Source organism: Ranitomeya imitator, chromosome 6 (genome assembly GCF_032444005.1).
Source record: "Ranitomeya imitator isolate aRanImi1 chromosome 6, aRanImi1.pri, whole genome shotgun sequence".
NCBI lineage: Eukaryota > Metazoa > Chordata > Amphibia > Anura > Dendrobatidae > Ranitomeya > Ranitomeya imitator.
In genome coordinates, this window is record NC_091287.1 from 218,265,437 (window position 1) to 218,280,875 (window position 15,439).

At 39.9% G+C, this 15,439-nt stretch overlaps 1 protein-coding gene across 1 annotated transcript in view; it reads left to right on the forward strand.

Moving 5' to 3' along the window:
* The first annotated feature begins 3,057 nt into the window (after positions 1-3,057).
* MOCOS (molybdenum cofactor sulfurase) overlaps positions 3,058-15,439 on the forward strand; it is a 341,896-nt gene continuing 329,514 nt past the window's right edge. The window contains exon 1 of the mRNA XM_069730486.1: positions 3,058-3,346. Within this exon, the coding sequence (XP_069586587.1) occupies positions 3,205-3,346 (142 nt within the window). The 5' untranslated portion in view covers positions 3,058-3,204. The remainder of the gene's footprint in view (positions 3,347-15,439) is intronic.

Genomic DNA, 15,439 nt, shown 5'->3' on the forward strand with positions numbered 1-15,439 from the left:
GAAGAGTGAGACAGGCTGAGGCACAGGTGCATAATTAAACAAAGCCTGAGGCAGGGCAGGGCTGCTATGTGTGTGTACAGCAGCCTATCAATCACTGAGACACAGAAAGAATGGCCTACTCTGGCCTACACCCCGATGTGCGTTTCGGATATAAAATCCTTCGTCAAGGGGAAGGATTTTATATCCGAAACGCGCGTCGGGGTGCGCATTGTTTGGATCTGGTGACGCCTTAAAGGTTCAGGAACTCCTAAGTATTTACCCTCCACTACTCCTTTTTCTTTTAATCTTAGCACATAGCACTATGTTCCCTTGCTTCATGTTTGGCACATTGCACGTTTTGCACGGAGTATAGCCAATTATAATTGCTCACATTGTGGGTTATATATTTAACCCCATATTCTCTGTTTTTACACATCTATTTTATATTTTTTCATTTTTTTATTATCACTTGTGGAATACACTAAATTTTATACTTTACCTGTAGGAGTCCTGAGATAAATCCTTCCTTTTATGGTGTACCTTATGCCTATTTAGGTTTTTATATATATTGGTGATTATTTTATATATATGTCACTTATTATATGTTTTTTTCTATGTCTTTCAAACATGTGCACATAAAATATGTTGTTATCATTGCAAATAAAGTAACATTTTTATAAAACGTATATCCGTGCCACTAATTTCTTGGAATTGGGTCTATAGTTCTGGTGGTTGGTATTTGCTCCGCAGCTATGAGGCATACAGGTAAGACTGGGTAAACCATTCTATTACCTGTATGGCCATAGTAATTGCTCAAAAGCATCCTAGGGGCAGACAGATGACAGTGAAACAGGCAAGACTAGTAATAAGATAAAGCATCGAAAGGTCAAAAGGTGGTGACAGATTGCTTTTAACAATATGAAAAAAATGAAATGGTCACGTTCTCCTAATGGTGGTAAAGCCACTGGAGAATTTTTTTTTCTGTTGTGAAACTATCGTGCAGCATTACTCCTGCAATTATTATTATTATTTATTTATTTAGCACCATTGATTCCATGGTGCTGTACATGATGTTGTGTCCTTGTGAAATCTGTCCTGCAGGAAATGTTTCATAGAGAAACTTTCTATGCAAATTTCTCCTATGGTGTGTACAAGGTGATATACAGGTCCTTCTCAAAAAATTAGCATATAGTGTTAAATTTCATTATTTACCATAATGTAATGATTACAATTAAACTTTCATATATTATAGATTCATTATCCACCAACTGAAATTTGTCAGGTCTTTTATTGTTTTAATACTGATGATTTTGGCATACAACTCCTGATAACCCAAAAAACCTGTCTCAATAAATTAGCATATTTCACCCATCCAATCAAATAAAAGTGTTTTTTAATAACAAACAAAAAAAACCAACAAATAATAATGTTCAGTTATGCACTCAATACTTGGTCGGGAATCCTTTGGCAGAAATGACTGCTTCAATGCGGCGTGGCATGGAGGCAATCAGCCTGTGACACTGCTGAGATGTTATGGAGGCCCAGGATGCTTCAATAGCGGCCTTAAGCTCATCCAGAGTGTTGGGTCTTGCGTCTCTCAACTTTCTCTTCACAATATCCCACAGATTCTCTATGGGGTTCAGGTCAGGAGAGTTGGCAGGCCAATTGAGCACAGTAATACCATGGTCAGTAAACCATTTACCAGTGGTTTTGGCACTGTGAGCAGGTGCCAGGTCGTGCTGAAAAATGAAATCTTCATCTCCATAAAGCATTTCAGCCGATGGAAGCATGAAGTGCTCCAAAATCTCCTGATAGCTAGCTGCATTGACCCTGCCCTTGATGAAACACAGTGGACCAACACCAGCAGCTGACATGGCACCCCACACCATCACTGACTGTGGGTACTTGACACTGGACTTCAGGCATTTTGGCATTTCCTTCTCCCCAGTCTTCCTCCAGACTCTGGCACCTTGATTTCCGAATGACATGCAAAATTAGCTTTCATCAGAAAAAAGTACTTGGGACCACTTAGCAACAGTCCAGTGCTGCTTCTCTGTAGCTCAAAAGTGGCTTTACCTGGGGAATGCGGCACCTGTAGCCCATTTCCTGCACACGCCTGTGCACGGTGGCTCTGGATGTTTCCACACCAGACTCAGTCCACTGCTTCCTCAGGTTCCCCAAGGTCTGGAATCGGTCCTTCTCCACAATCTTCCTCAGGGTCCGGTCTCCTCTTCTCGTTGTACAGCGTTTTCTGCCACATTGTTTCCTTCCAACAGACTTACCATTGAGGTGCCTTGATACAGCACTCTGGGAATAGCCTATTTGTTGAGAAATTTCTTTCTGGGTCTTACCCTCTTGCTTGAGGGTGTCAATGATGGCCTTCTTGACATCTGTCAGGTCGCTAGTCTTACCCATGATGGGGGTTTTGAGTAATGAACCAGGCAGGGAGTTTATAAAAGCCTCAGGTATCTTTTGCATGTGTTTAGAGTTAATTAGTTGATTCAGGAGATTAGGGTAATAGGTCGTTTAGAGAACCTTTTCTTGATATGCTAATTTATTGAGACAGGTTTTTTGGGTTATCAGGAGTTGTATGCCAAAATCATCAGTATTAAAACAATAAAAGACCTGACAAATTTCAGTTGGTGGATAATGAATCTATAATATATGAAAGTTTAATTGTAATCATTACATTATGGTAAATAATGAAATTTAACACTATATGCTAATTTTTTGAGAAGGACCTGTACAGGTATCTCAGAACATGCATATTGGTGATGTACTGTATGTATGGATAGATAGATGATAGATAGATAGATAGATAGATAGATAGATAGATAGATAGATAGATAGATAGATAATTATATTCTTGGCATTCATTTTTACGACCATAATTTGCAGAAGTTTGTATGGACATTAGCACATCATTACGCTTTATTGTTCCTTGATAGGATAAACTAGCTAAACTAGTATGACCGGGACATCATGTGGCCTACACCAAGTCCACCTCACATGGCTCCCTCAGCTCCATCCTCTTGTGACCTCTCCAGTATATATACAGTACATGTGCACAGCAGCCTTGTGCGGTCGCTGCCCTGCCAGTCTTGTTGTGATCCTGTCAGCTGTTCGCTCCTCCCTTCACTTTTCGCTTCTTCCTGGTTCTGACATACACATTCACTTTAGTGAAGTTTGCTCCCAAGTTTCTCATTGACAGACAGTGCTGCTCACATGAAGAGGGAGCAGACGGCCATGAATCTGGAAGAATTGCTTTCCTTCTCTTATTTTCAGAAGCATTTTAAGAATGCATCTGATTATGGATATGGAGGCACTATCCAAGACATGAGAAGGAAAGAGTTCAGAAGACTTGGAGGTAAGTCTGTTTACATACAGCTAAATACTCTGCATATGGACAAAACTTTAGAAAATTCATCAAAAGACAAAGCATTATGCCATTCTGTAAATGATTACATAACGTAAAACTATAAGTACATTTGCATTGCATTTTTTAAGGTGAAAACTTCTGACTTCTTTCAAAAGTAATCCATGTTGGGAACATGTGTGCTCTTTGTTTTTGTTTTGTTTTTTTTACCAGGGTTTCATTTCTAATGAAGCCTTTCTAGCTTTTTCTTTTTTTTTTCCTGCATTTCTGAAGCAGTTTCTGCAGCAGCTTTTTTAATGTTTTTGTCTTGAAAGTGTAAAGTTTATAGTAGATTTCTTGAGGAATCAATATAAGTGTAAGCTCTCATGGTCAGTGAGGTCCTCTCTCTCCTGTAGAGTGTAAGCTCTTATGGTCAGTGTTGTCCTCTCTCTCTCGCCTGTAGAGTGTAAGCTCTTATGGTCATTGAGGTCCTCTCTCGCCTGTAGAGTGTTAGCTCTTATGGTCTGTGAGGTCCTCTCTCTCCTGTAGAGTGTAAGCTCTCATGGTCAGTGGGGTCCTCTCTCTCTCGCCTGTAGAGTGTAAGCTCTCATGGTCTGTGGGGTCCTCTCTCTCCTGTAGAGTGTAAGCTCTCATGGTCTGTGGGGTCCTCTCTCCTGTACAGTGTAAGTTCTTATAGTCAGTGGGGTCCTCTCTCCCTCCTTTAGAGTGTAAGCTCTCATGGTCTGTGGGGTCCTCTCTCTCCTGTAGAGTGTAAGCTCTCATGGTCTGTGGGGTCCTCTCTCTCCTGTAGAGTGTAAGCTCTCATGGTCTGTGAGGTCATCTCTCTCTTGTAGAGTGTAAGTTCTTATAGTCAGTGGGGTCCTCTCTCCCTCCTTTAGAGTGTAAGCTCTCATGGTCTGTGGGGTCCTCTCTCTCCTGTAGAGTGTAAGCTCTCATGGTCTGTGGGGTCCTCTCTCTCCTGTAGAGTGTAAGCTCTCATGGTCTGTGGGGTCCTCTCTCCTGTACAGTGTAAGTTCTTATAGTCAATGGGGTCCTCTCTCCCTCGTTTAGAGTGTAAGCTCTCATGGTCAGTGGGGTCCTCTCTCCCTCCTGTAGAGTGTAAGCTCTCATGGTCAGTGGGGTCCTCTCTCTCTCCTGTAGAGTGTAAGCTCTCATGGTCAGTGGGGTCCTCTCTCTCCTGTACAGTGTAAGCTCTTATGGTCAGTGGGGTCCTCTCTCTTGTAGAGTGTAATCTCTTATGGTCAGTGGAGTCCTCTCTCTCTCTTGCCTGTATGTAGAGTTTAAGCTCTCATGGTCAGTGAGGTCCTCTCTTTCTCGCCTTTAGAGTGTAAGCTCTCATGGTCAGTGAGCTCCTCTCTCTCGCCTGTAGAGTGTAAGCTCTCATGCTTGGTGAGATCCTCTCTCTCTCGCCTGTAGAGTGTAAGCTCTCATGCTCAGTGTGATCCTCTCTCTCTCACCTGTAGAGTATAAACTCTCATGGTCAGTGTGGTCCTCTCTCTCGCTTGTAGAGTGTAAACTCTCATGGTTAGTGTGGTCCCCTCTCTCTCTCACCTGTTTGTACAGTATAAGTCCTCATGCTCAGTGAGATCCTCTCTCTCTCGCCTGTAGAGTGTAAGCTCTTATGGTCAGTGGGGTCCTCTCTCTCTCCTGTAGAGTGTAAGCTCTTATGGTCAGTGGGGTCCTCTCTCTCTCGCCTGTAAAGTGTAAGCTCTCGTGGTCAGTGAGATCCTCTCTCTCTCGTCTGTAGAGTGTAAGCTCTCATGGTCAGTGAGGTCCTTTCTCTCTCGTCTATAGAGTGTAAGCACTCATAGTCAGTGAGATCCTCTCTCTCTCCAGAGTAAGATCTTATGGTCAGTGTGGTCCTCTCTGTCTTGCCAGTAGAGTGTAAGCTGTTATGGTCAGTGAGGTCCCCTCTCTCTTGCCTGTAGAGTGTAAGCTTTTATGGTCAGTGTGGTCCTCTCTCTCTCACCAGTAGAGTATAAGCTCTAATGGTCAGTGTGGTCATCTCTCTCTGATCTTTTCTTCCTCTCCCCTACAGTATAAACTGTTATGGTCAGTAGAGTTCTCACTCTCTCTCCTCTCCCTCACATGTATTTTCTGAGCAATTGCAATCTTTCCATTATTGACATTTGCTCAAATTTTTTTGCCACAAATCAAATTTTGGGGGAAAATTCGGCGAAGTAAGTTAACTCAAGCCTCAAAAAATCTGCTCATCTCTGATGAAAAGGATATGCAAATAGTACTTTAAAGGGAACCTGTGACCAGGAATAATGCTGTTAACCTACAGATATGGGGTTAATCTGCAGGTTAACAGCGTTATGAGGCTGTCTGTCGCCTGCATGTAGCCGAATGTAGCGGGGAGAAAATTATCTTTGTTCTCCCCTCCAGCATTCGGTATTCAGTAATAGAGGCGGGGTGGTGCCGATTCAGTCACTGCTCTGAGTATACAGAGCGGCAGCTGTAACCGCGCTCCCAGCCCTTACTGACAGCTGGCCGCAATATAGAGCCAGTGCCAATCAGGGATGGTGACTGAACCGGCTGCACCCCGGCCCCTATAACTGAATACCAAATGTTGGCGGGGAGAATAGTAAAGATTATTTTCTCGCCACTGCATTCAGCTACGTACAGGTGCCGGGTAGCATAATAACGTTGTTAACTTGCAAATTTACTCCAACACAAAGTTTAGAGCATCATAATAAGCCCATGAAACTCTTAAGTTCAGGTCGTAGCCATGACTCACTATCCTGCCACCAGAAAAAACGCTATTAACCTGCAAATATGGGGATAATCTGCAGGTTAATAGTTTTGATCAACCCGCCCAGCGCTGACACTTAGTCAACACTCTGAGAATACAGAATGGAGGCTGTAACCTCGGCACTGACTAACAGCATTACAGCACTGGGGCCGGCTGTCAGTTGGGGTCGGTGGCGCGGTTACAGCCGTAGCTATGTATTCTCAAAGCAGTGGCTGAACCAGTGCCATCCCCGTGACAGAAACCCAAACTCTGCTAGGGGAAATAAAGTTAACTTTCCTTTAATGTGTGCTTTTGCTGACCTAAAGTCAACATAGTTTTCAATAGAAATCCATATCAGAACTTCAGATATTTATTTTCATTTCTATGTGGGTCTTTTTTATGCTTCATTCTGCTTTTTGCCTTTTCTTTTTTTTTTATTCTTCCATTGATTTAAGGGCTTCTTCAGACAAAGTGTATTATACAGACATGTGCTGTCCAAGTAAATATCTAATTAATGTAATTTAATAGGGCTATTCAGATTTCAGATGGCCGTGTTTCACTTGGATTGAGTATCCATGTGAAAAAAAAATCATAGCATGCACTAGTCTCTTCTGTAAGTTGGATGAGAATTACCTATACAGGTTTATGAGTGCACAAGATAAATAGGACGCCATATGGATCATCTATGTGGCATCCATTTTATATGGCTATTTTGCTGTTATTAACCTACAAAACTTTATTTGATCATATAGATTTTAAAACTGGATTTCACACAGAAATAAAAAAAACAAAAAACAGACACATGGATGACAACTTGCATAAAAATTGTCCAAGTTTTTTGGATGACAACTTGCATAAAAATTGTCCAAGTTTTTTGGATTTAACTCATATGATTTTTTTATATGCTCACCTGATACAAGCCTAAATGTAAGTTTATTCCAGATTCTATTAGGAATCCATATCGAAGAACTGATATGTCAGTTCTTTTTTTTTAATCATATGATAAAAATATTAAAAAGGGGAGAAGCCAGCGCTGCTTATGGTCAGAACGCAATACATAAAGTGCACATGCACATATTGATTTCTAACTGTATTTCAAAATGAGACATTTAGCAAACAATTGATCAATTCTTTGAGTCAGCCCGCCACGCCAAGGCATTCTCATAATGTGGCAGTCCTACTCTACGAATTTTATATTTGCTGTGCCATTACGGCCCCCTAAATGTATTAAAAGCAAGACCACAATAAATGCAAATTGTACCTGAAGATCAAAGAATTGATCAATTGTTTGCTAAATGAAATACAGTTAGAAATCAATATGTGCATATGCACGTTATGTATTGCGTTCTGACCATAAGCAGTGGCTTTTTCCCGTTTTTATTGGAAGAAAATGGCAGAGCTGAACTACCGTATGTGGAAATCAATAGGAGGTGGATTTTGACTCGCTTATTTTCTGCATCAAAATCAAATGAAGAAAGTCAATGTGAACATGCCCTATTGGCATAACCTAAGCTGTGAATTTCCTGTCTGGATTTTTCAAGCAAACAATCTGAGCTAAGATGTGCATGCCACTTAATTAATTTGGCACTTCTTCTGAGTTGTGCATCTACACACGCTGTGCAAGAAAAGCTACTTCACTCAGTGACTGGAGTAGTATTTCTGGTGTACCAACCACAGCCTTTTGATCAATTTGTTGTGGGGACTTGGCTACACACTCGTTCCACTGACTCCTCTCTAGCATTGCCAAAATGGACTGCTGTGAAAATGGCAGTTGAGTGGCAACATATTTGTACAACTCCCTGTTGTGCAAAAAAATGTAGACTTTTCTAAGCTTATAAGTCAGTTTTTTTGCACTGATGAACCGCTTGGATTATATATGGTCTTTAATTCTTTAAAAAGGACCTGTCATCCAGTCAGAAGTAGGAAATTATTGCGCTTATTGCATTTCTGCTACTTTCCCCCGAGTATTCTGTTTTTTTGGATTTCATATCTTCCATATGGCTCCGTAGATGGGACTCTTTATTCAGTGTAAATTTTTATAATCTTTATGAAGTGGCACTGCTCACAGGGTAATAATGCAGAACAGCCTAAAGGCTTTGTTAGAAACCTTTAACGTATTAAAAGTTTAATCTGTTTGGCTTGTTTATCTTTCTTGCAAAACACTGCAGCGCAGGCTGGTAGATCTGTTACGTCCTTGTTCTAACTATCTAATCTTAGATTTTAATGGGGTAAAATGGGAGTAATTAAAATGTTTATATTTTTGAAATTTTTTATTTAAAAAACTTTATTTTAATAGCTTAGTTTATTTGTTAGACACTTGGATATGCGATTGTACTATACACCTGTTCTATATACTGCATTACCAAGGCATTGCAGTATAGTACTGCAGTATATAATCACGGTCTCCTATGAACATCAGCCAAAGGCTGGTCTTCATAGGAATACTGAGATAGTCAGCACAGGGATCATAAGCAGATCTCCCACTCTCCCACTGCCAGAGAAACCCACTGACACCCTGTGATCACATGACAGAGGAAACCTAATATATATGTGGAATGATGGACCCTTTAAACACTGCTGTCAGAGATTGACAGCAGAATTTAAGGAACTGAAATAGTGGGTGATGCTCAGTTCAAATCAGTGCTGTTAGAGGCAGATGATGACTAATATAGCCATCATCTGCCAGTAATAGTGCAGGCTCAGCTTCTGTGCCTGCCTTAAAGACAGGGAGACAACATATGAAGTAATAGTATGTCACAAGTTGAGAAGTGGTTAAGGTAAAATGCATCATGAGGATATTTCATGAACTATTTCCTCACATCTTTGTCTTCTGAACAAAGCCTTGCGCGGGTAATTTTCAGCCATGACTCTGATAAAAAAAATTGACATTTTCCATTATTTGTTCCTGACACTCATCATGCAAAAATATACAAACATGTGAATAGCTCAATAGACTATACTAGGTAAGTTTTGTGTCCGTGAAATAAAAGGATGCAACAGGTACGTGACTGACGAATATCCGAATGATGGTTAAAACAAGTTATTGCTTATTACCAGGATAGGTTGCTGGTCGGTGGGTGTCCTATTGCTGGGTGTAGCAGCCATCTGCAAAACTGGGAATTTTTAACCCAAAGGGGAATTGTTATCCTGGTTGCAAAATGGGGAATCAGGTTGTATGCTGCTCGATTCATTTTCCGTTGGGCTCACCAGCCTTATAGGGAATGAAAAGAGTGCAGGTTGAGAATTCTCACGGGCATTCTATTCTAAAGGGGATACAAGTTCCACATGCTGCTGATCAGTGTATTTTCCAGTAAACAAGCTATCATCCTTCTTGTGGCTAGGTGAAAATGTGTTTTCACTGGACAACCCCTTTAATGTTGACTTATTTAGATACTTGGCTATAGATTCAAGTCATCTTAATGAGAACCACTATGGTATAGATAGTTGCCAGCCAACATAGGGTTTTGCTTTTAAGTTTGTAATATGTCTTACATGAAAACCAATGCAGCCGTTAAAAAAAGAGTGCTGTAGCGTGTCCCAGCAGATAGTCATCAAGGCCTAAATATCTTAATGTACAGTCATGAATCATGAAATGGATTTATTCATTGATTGATTAGGGAATATTTTCACTTTTCGTAAACATGCAAAAGTTAAAATGTAAAACTCACCATTCGTTTTAAGTTGCTTCTTTTTTTTTATCAGATAAATTTTTATTAAGGAAAATCAATGATAACAAATGACATCAAGCTGTTACTCACAGATAATCATATATTTTATGAACAAAACTCCCCCCCCCTTTTCCCTCCCTATCCCCCCCCTTCGAGACCCCGTTAATTGAAATGAGCATAGATGAATTTTCTACCAGTCTCCTTTTTGCATTAGTGAAATTACCTCTTCAGCTGATGTGCAGCGTAACACATATCAGTTATGTTCCTGATCACATCAGCATTATAGCCATAAATACACGGTTTGATATAGCTAATGAACTATATTGTAAACAGACAGTTCTAAAGGATCTAATGAATACTGTTCCCTGTGTATTTTTCCTATTTATTTTCCTCTAATTCTAGCTTTTTGATGATTAAAATGAGACCATGGCATTCTTTTAATCCAGTTTGTCAGTGTTAAAAGAGGATTGCTAAAAGATCTATGTAATGATTATTTATTTGAATTTATTTATTAAATTTTGCAAGAAAAAAATAATAATGGTAATCTTATTTAATTGTGGATTTATAAGAAAAAGCTAAAATGCCAGTGATGTCCACTAACTGCAATCATACTATAAAAAGGTTTATGACAATATTTTTTTAAATTAAAGCACCTCCATATATTAGTATCATTTTTAGGATTTATGACTACAAGTCTCTTGACCTTTTTCGTGAGACTTTTCACGTACATCATCCTAGTAATTTTAATAAAGGAAATACATTGGGATTCTACTCGCATATATTACACTATCAGTGGCAAATAGGTATGCTTAAAAATGATCAAGTATCCACTATGTGTTCATTCTTTAGGGAAGTGTCCTGAGTTATTGTCAGAAACCACTTCAAAATCTTTCCTCTTTGGATTTCGATTTAATCCTCTGCAACATAAAAACGTAATTTTTAGACAGTGTCAATCAATAATGGTGGGATGGGTTTGTAGTCAATGACACAATATACTTTAGTCAAGAATCAATGCCCAATTGACACCTACGACTAAGCTCCACATGGGAAAAATTAGTATCCAGGTCTTCAGGTGCCAACAGAAACACTAAAATTCAGTTTTGAACGGCATGTATTGATCACCCAATTATTGACCGTTCATATGATCTGTCTAGACTGTGTAGTAACAAGAGGCAATGAAGTCAGACCCCTGGTGCTTGGTTGGTTTGCACCAATAGTTAAATAAATATCAAAGTGGGATCAATGTTCTAAGACAATTCAGCAAGAGCATCAAGTTGTGTAAAATACAGTCTTTATTATGAAATACTTTCCCAAAACACGAGACATTTTTACATAGACATAATGAAGTTGAGTGGCCTTTCACACAACTCAAAGTTGAAATCATTCGATGGGAAGGTTTTGTGCATATATGGTAAAACATACAATTTAATAAAAATAAGTGAATACTTGTAACAAAGGATATAATAATGATGTTTAAATGTTAAAAAAATACATAAAAATCATGATCCTAAAGGAAAAAAAGGTAGAACTGATATTACATTCCAGGGATGCAGGGCAAACAAGACATTGTGTATGAGAAGAGGGCTGACGACATATGTACTCTAGTTCTTATGTCTGTCATAGATTGAACAAGCAGCCATGATGTTTAGAAGTGCAAGCACACTGGTACCAGATGATGTCACTGGTTCCCAAGATGATAGAGAAGTTGGCAAGTTAGAGTTGTGCTCCACTAGAGATATATCTGTTTGCTAAGCAATCAAGTTGAAACCATAGGAGTTATCAGTATGTCTTTGGAATGTGGGAGGAAACCCACATGAACACAGGGAGATGATACAAACTCCCTGAAGATGGTGTCCTTGGTGGAATTTCAACCCATGTACCCAGCGCTGCAATGGGTACAGTGGTTAACTGAGCCACCATGCTGCCCTCTAATCAATACAGACAAGAAAAAGCCAGTGTTGATTCTTTATAGAAATTAACCAATTAAAAACATTTTTTGCGGAACCCTTTGAGAGAACTTATCAGACCCTCTGAGTTCTAGCAGCAAAAATTTGCAAAATTTGTTGCTCTGGATTTTTTTTTCTGAAAAAGGGTGGGTTTTAGCAAAAGAGGTTGGCATAGATTTCATATTTTGGAGCATGGGTGACTTAATATGTACCAATTAATCAATTGATGTAAATCTTAAGCTAGGTAAACAATTTGAGGTCTTAAGTAGTGATGGGCGAACCCCCTGATGATTGGGATTGGTTGGTTCGCCCTACTTTTTTTTGTAAAGTTAGAGTTTGGGGCCGGAGATTATGCAAACTTGTGTCCGAACCCCGAGCTTGGACTTTACAGATATGAGATTTGGGGGGGGGGGCTGTAAAACAAAGCATAAAATTAAAAATAAACATGATAATTATTAGTGATGAGCGAATATACTCGTTACTCGAGATTTCTCAAGCACGCTCGGGTGTCCTCCGAGTATTTTTTAGTGCTCGGAGATTTAGTTTTTCTTGCCGCAGCTGAATGATTTACATCTGTTAGCCAGCTTGATTACATGTGGGGATTCCCTTGCAACCAGGCAACCCCCACATGTACTTATGCTGGCTAAGAGATGTAAATCATTCAGCTGCGGCAAGAAAAACTAAATCTGCGAGCACTAAAAAATACTCGGAGGACCCCCGAGCATGCTCGAGAAATCTCAAGTAACGAGTATATTCGCTCATCACTAATAATTATATTTACTGGTCCAGCGACGAGTCCTCCCGTCCCACTGTCTCCCAGTCACATCTGCTTCCGGGGCTGCTCATTAACTTCCAGCGGTATTCATTGCACTTGTCAGTCTTCTACTTTTTCCGGGAGTGTTCGCGCGTCTCTGGACAGGTAAGTATAATGTATATTATTTTTATTAAAAAAAAGAAAGGAATGTCCAGCTTCACCGAGTCCGTAAAAAAGAGTTTTCTTTATTCACAAACTTTAAACACGGAGGATACAGACTTCAGCACAACCATATGGGCAAGAATCTCAATGCGTTTCTGGAGACTAAGCTCCTTTAATCACGACTCAGGTCGTGATTAAGGGAGCTTAGTCTCCAGAAACGCGTTGAGATTCTTGCCCATATGGTTGTGCTGAAGTCTGTATCCTCCGTGTTTAAAGTTTGTGAATAAAGAAAACTCTTTTTTACGGACTCGGTGAAGCTGGACATTCCTTTCTTTTTTTTTGGACTTTGAACGCCTGGACACAGCGGGTCCGTGCTCCCGAGGTTTGGTTCTTGCATCGCGGGTGAGCTGGTTTATATTCCTTCTTTCAATATTATTTTTATGCTTTTACAGCCTACAGGCACTGGACCCGAACTGTAACACGGGCTGCCAATGGAAACCCGTGTTCGAGACCTTGTGACCGAACACTATGTGATCGGTATGGGTCCAGAACTTTACAGTTTTGGTTCGCCCATCCCTAGTCTTAAATAATTAGATTTAAATATTTAATTTCATGAATATTAACAAGAATAGTAGGCATCTGAGAGTGCAAGTAACACCCAATTTGCACTGATTTGATCATTTACATCGTTATTATAGTCATAAAAGTTTTGAAGTACCTAATTAAAATGAGTATAAAAAGTTGTAAAAAAATGTGGCTCTCATTTTAATGTGCTGTTGATAACATAGTAAATTGCAGAATAGTGTGTTTGTGTGGGTGAAATATGTGTGTGTGTGTGCGTGTGTGTGTGTATTTGCAGCGATGTATATTGTCTTATTTCTAGAAATTCTAAAGGCAGCAAACCAGGTGTATGCAATAATCCAGGTAAAGTGTGTTTTCCCTTCTTTTATTATAGAAATTGGTTTTGATTTTCCTGTAATGTTCATTATTGCTCATTAAGTAAAGCACAGCATGCCGTGTGAAGTGATGGTTATTTGCATTCAGTAAAGTAAGTGTAAATAACACATCAATTAATGCAAATTCACTTTCATCCAGTTTTCTACATTTTTTTTAGTTGGATTAAAGTTAAAATGTAAAAACTTTCATTAGATGATGGAAAAATTGCATATGGTCTTTGTTCCTAGCTGCAAGGCAAGCCACATGAGCATAGCATACTCAGTAATAGATATTCATACTACCTCTATGCTCTAATTGTAACAGCTAGAGTGAATGAAATAGGATGTTATTAATCTTTATTTGGCAACCACAGGGTGACTTCTACTGAAATAACACTAGGGATCCCTAATTAAGACCAGGGTTTTGCCTAATATACTGCCTAGGGCAGTTACATTTAGAAACAGGCGAGTCTCAGATGTAGAGTGCGTGATTTTCTCGAGTTTTAGAGCGAAGAAAGTATGATATAGCATGCTTTTCACCAAGTATGTAAAGAGTAACATATCATTTAAAATCTGAATATAATATATTGGCCTTTCACTCATAAATGCCATGAGATTAGCAACCTTTCATTTAGAAAGAAATACCTGTTAAGCCATTGATTTGTTTATAGGTGCTCTGTGGCTTCACTAAAAGTGACTTTCTCTATCACCTCTAGGTCAGAGGTAGAGCTGATGTTATCTGCTATTTATTTTCCTTAGATAGTGCTTATTTTCAGCTTAGCTACAGTAGAACTTTGACCTATGACTACAGTTTAGCTGGTGGGCCTACAGGGGGTCTGTGGTAGTTTAGGACACACATTATGGCTTGTCATTGGTGCAAGTTGCTGCCTTTTCTGTGCAATAACACAATTCTATCATATGCTATAATGTGCTTAGCAAGTCAGGGCAGGGAGAGCAGGATTCCATTACAGTAAGGTGAGAGTTAGAGATAAGCAAATCTTATGCTTCCCTCCCTTTGGACATTGTTCACATTTGATGTGTGCGGTTCCAGAGCGTTTATAAGTGTTAATGTGTTTATGTACTGCAATGTGAATGTATTTGATATGTGTCGTGTACAGAATTAGGGATAGAATTGAAGGTAGTATAGGATAATAGTGTGATTAGAATAGAGGGGGCATACTGGAGACAGGGGATAATCAGCATAGCAGTTTTCCAGACTGGGAGGAGTTAGAGAATAGTGTAGTGCAGAACAGTGGGGATATGGAAAAGACACTTTCTGGTTAGAGAGCAGATCCGGGGCAGCTATGCCCAGGGAAAGTTGTGATGCAGCAGTGAATTGGGACAGTCTGACAGCTGTGGAGATAAGATTGCTTTGGCAAGAAGGGGCCCCAGGCTGACTGTCATGCAGGACAAAGCAGTGTTTGCTGGAACAGGACAGGGGTTGTCCAGGAAAAAGTAGTGATTGCTGGAACACGACAGGCATTGTCCAGGAAGAGCAGTGATTGCTTGAACAGGACAGGGATTATCCAGAAAGAGCAGGGATTGCCAGAAGTGAGGCAGAGATTGTCAGAAGCAAGGAAGGATTTTCTAGAAGCTAGGCAAAGATTGTCAGGAAGAAAAGAGGCTGCCAGGAAAGCCTTAGAAATGTCACTGTATATACACTGCGCCGCATCTGTACTGAAAACCCTGTTAATTACTAAAGTTGAACTGTTTGGAGTGAACAATGAGTCTGGAGTGGTTTGACCCATGGATCTGGAGCCAGAGTGACAGAAGACGAGGGGACTCTGGCAACTAATGTGAGTGTCCTGTTGAGCACATTACACACATGGCAGAAGGGACATATTGTCTCATCTGTGGGGCACCAGGGTATGGGAACACTACAGTC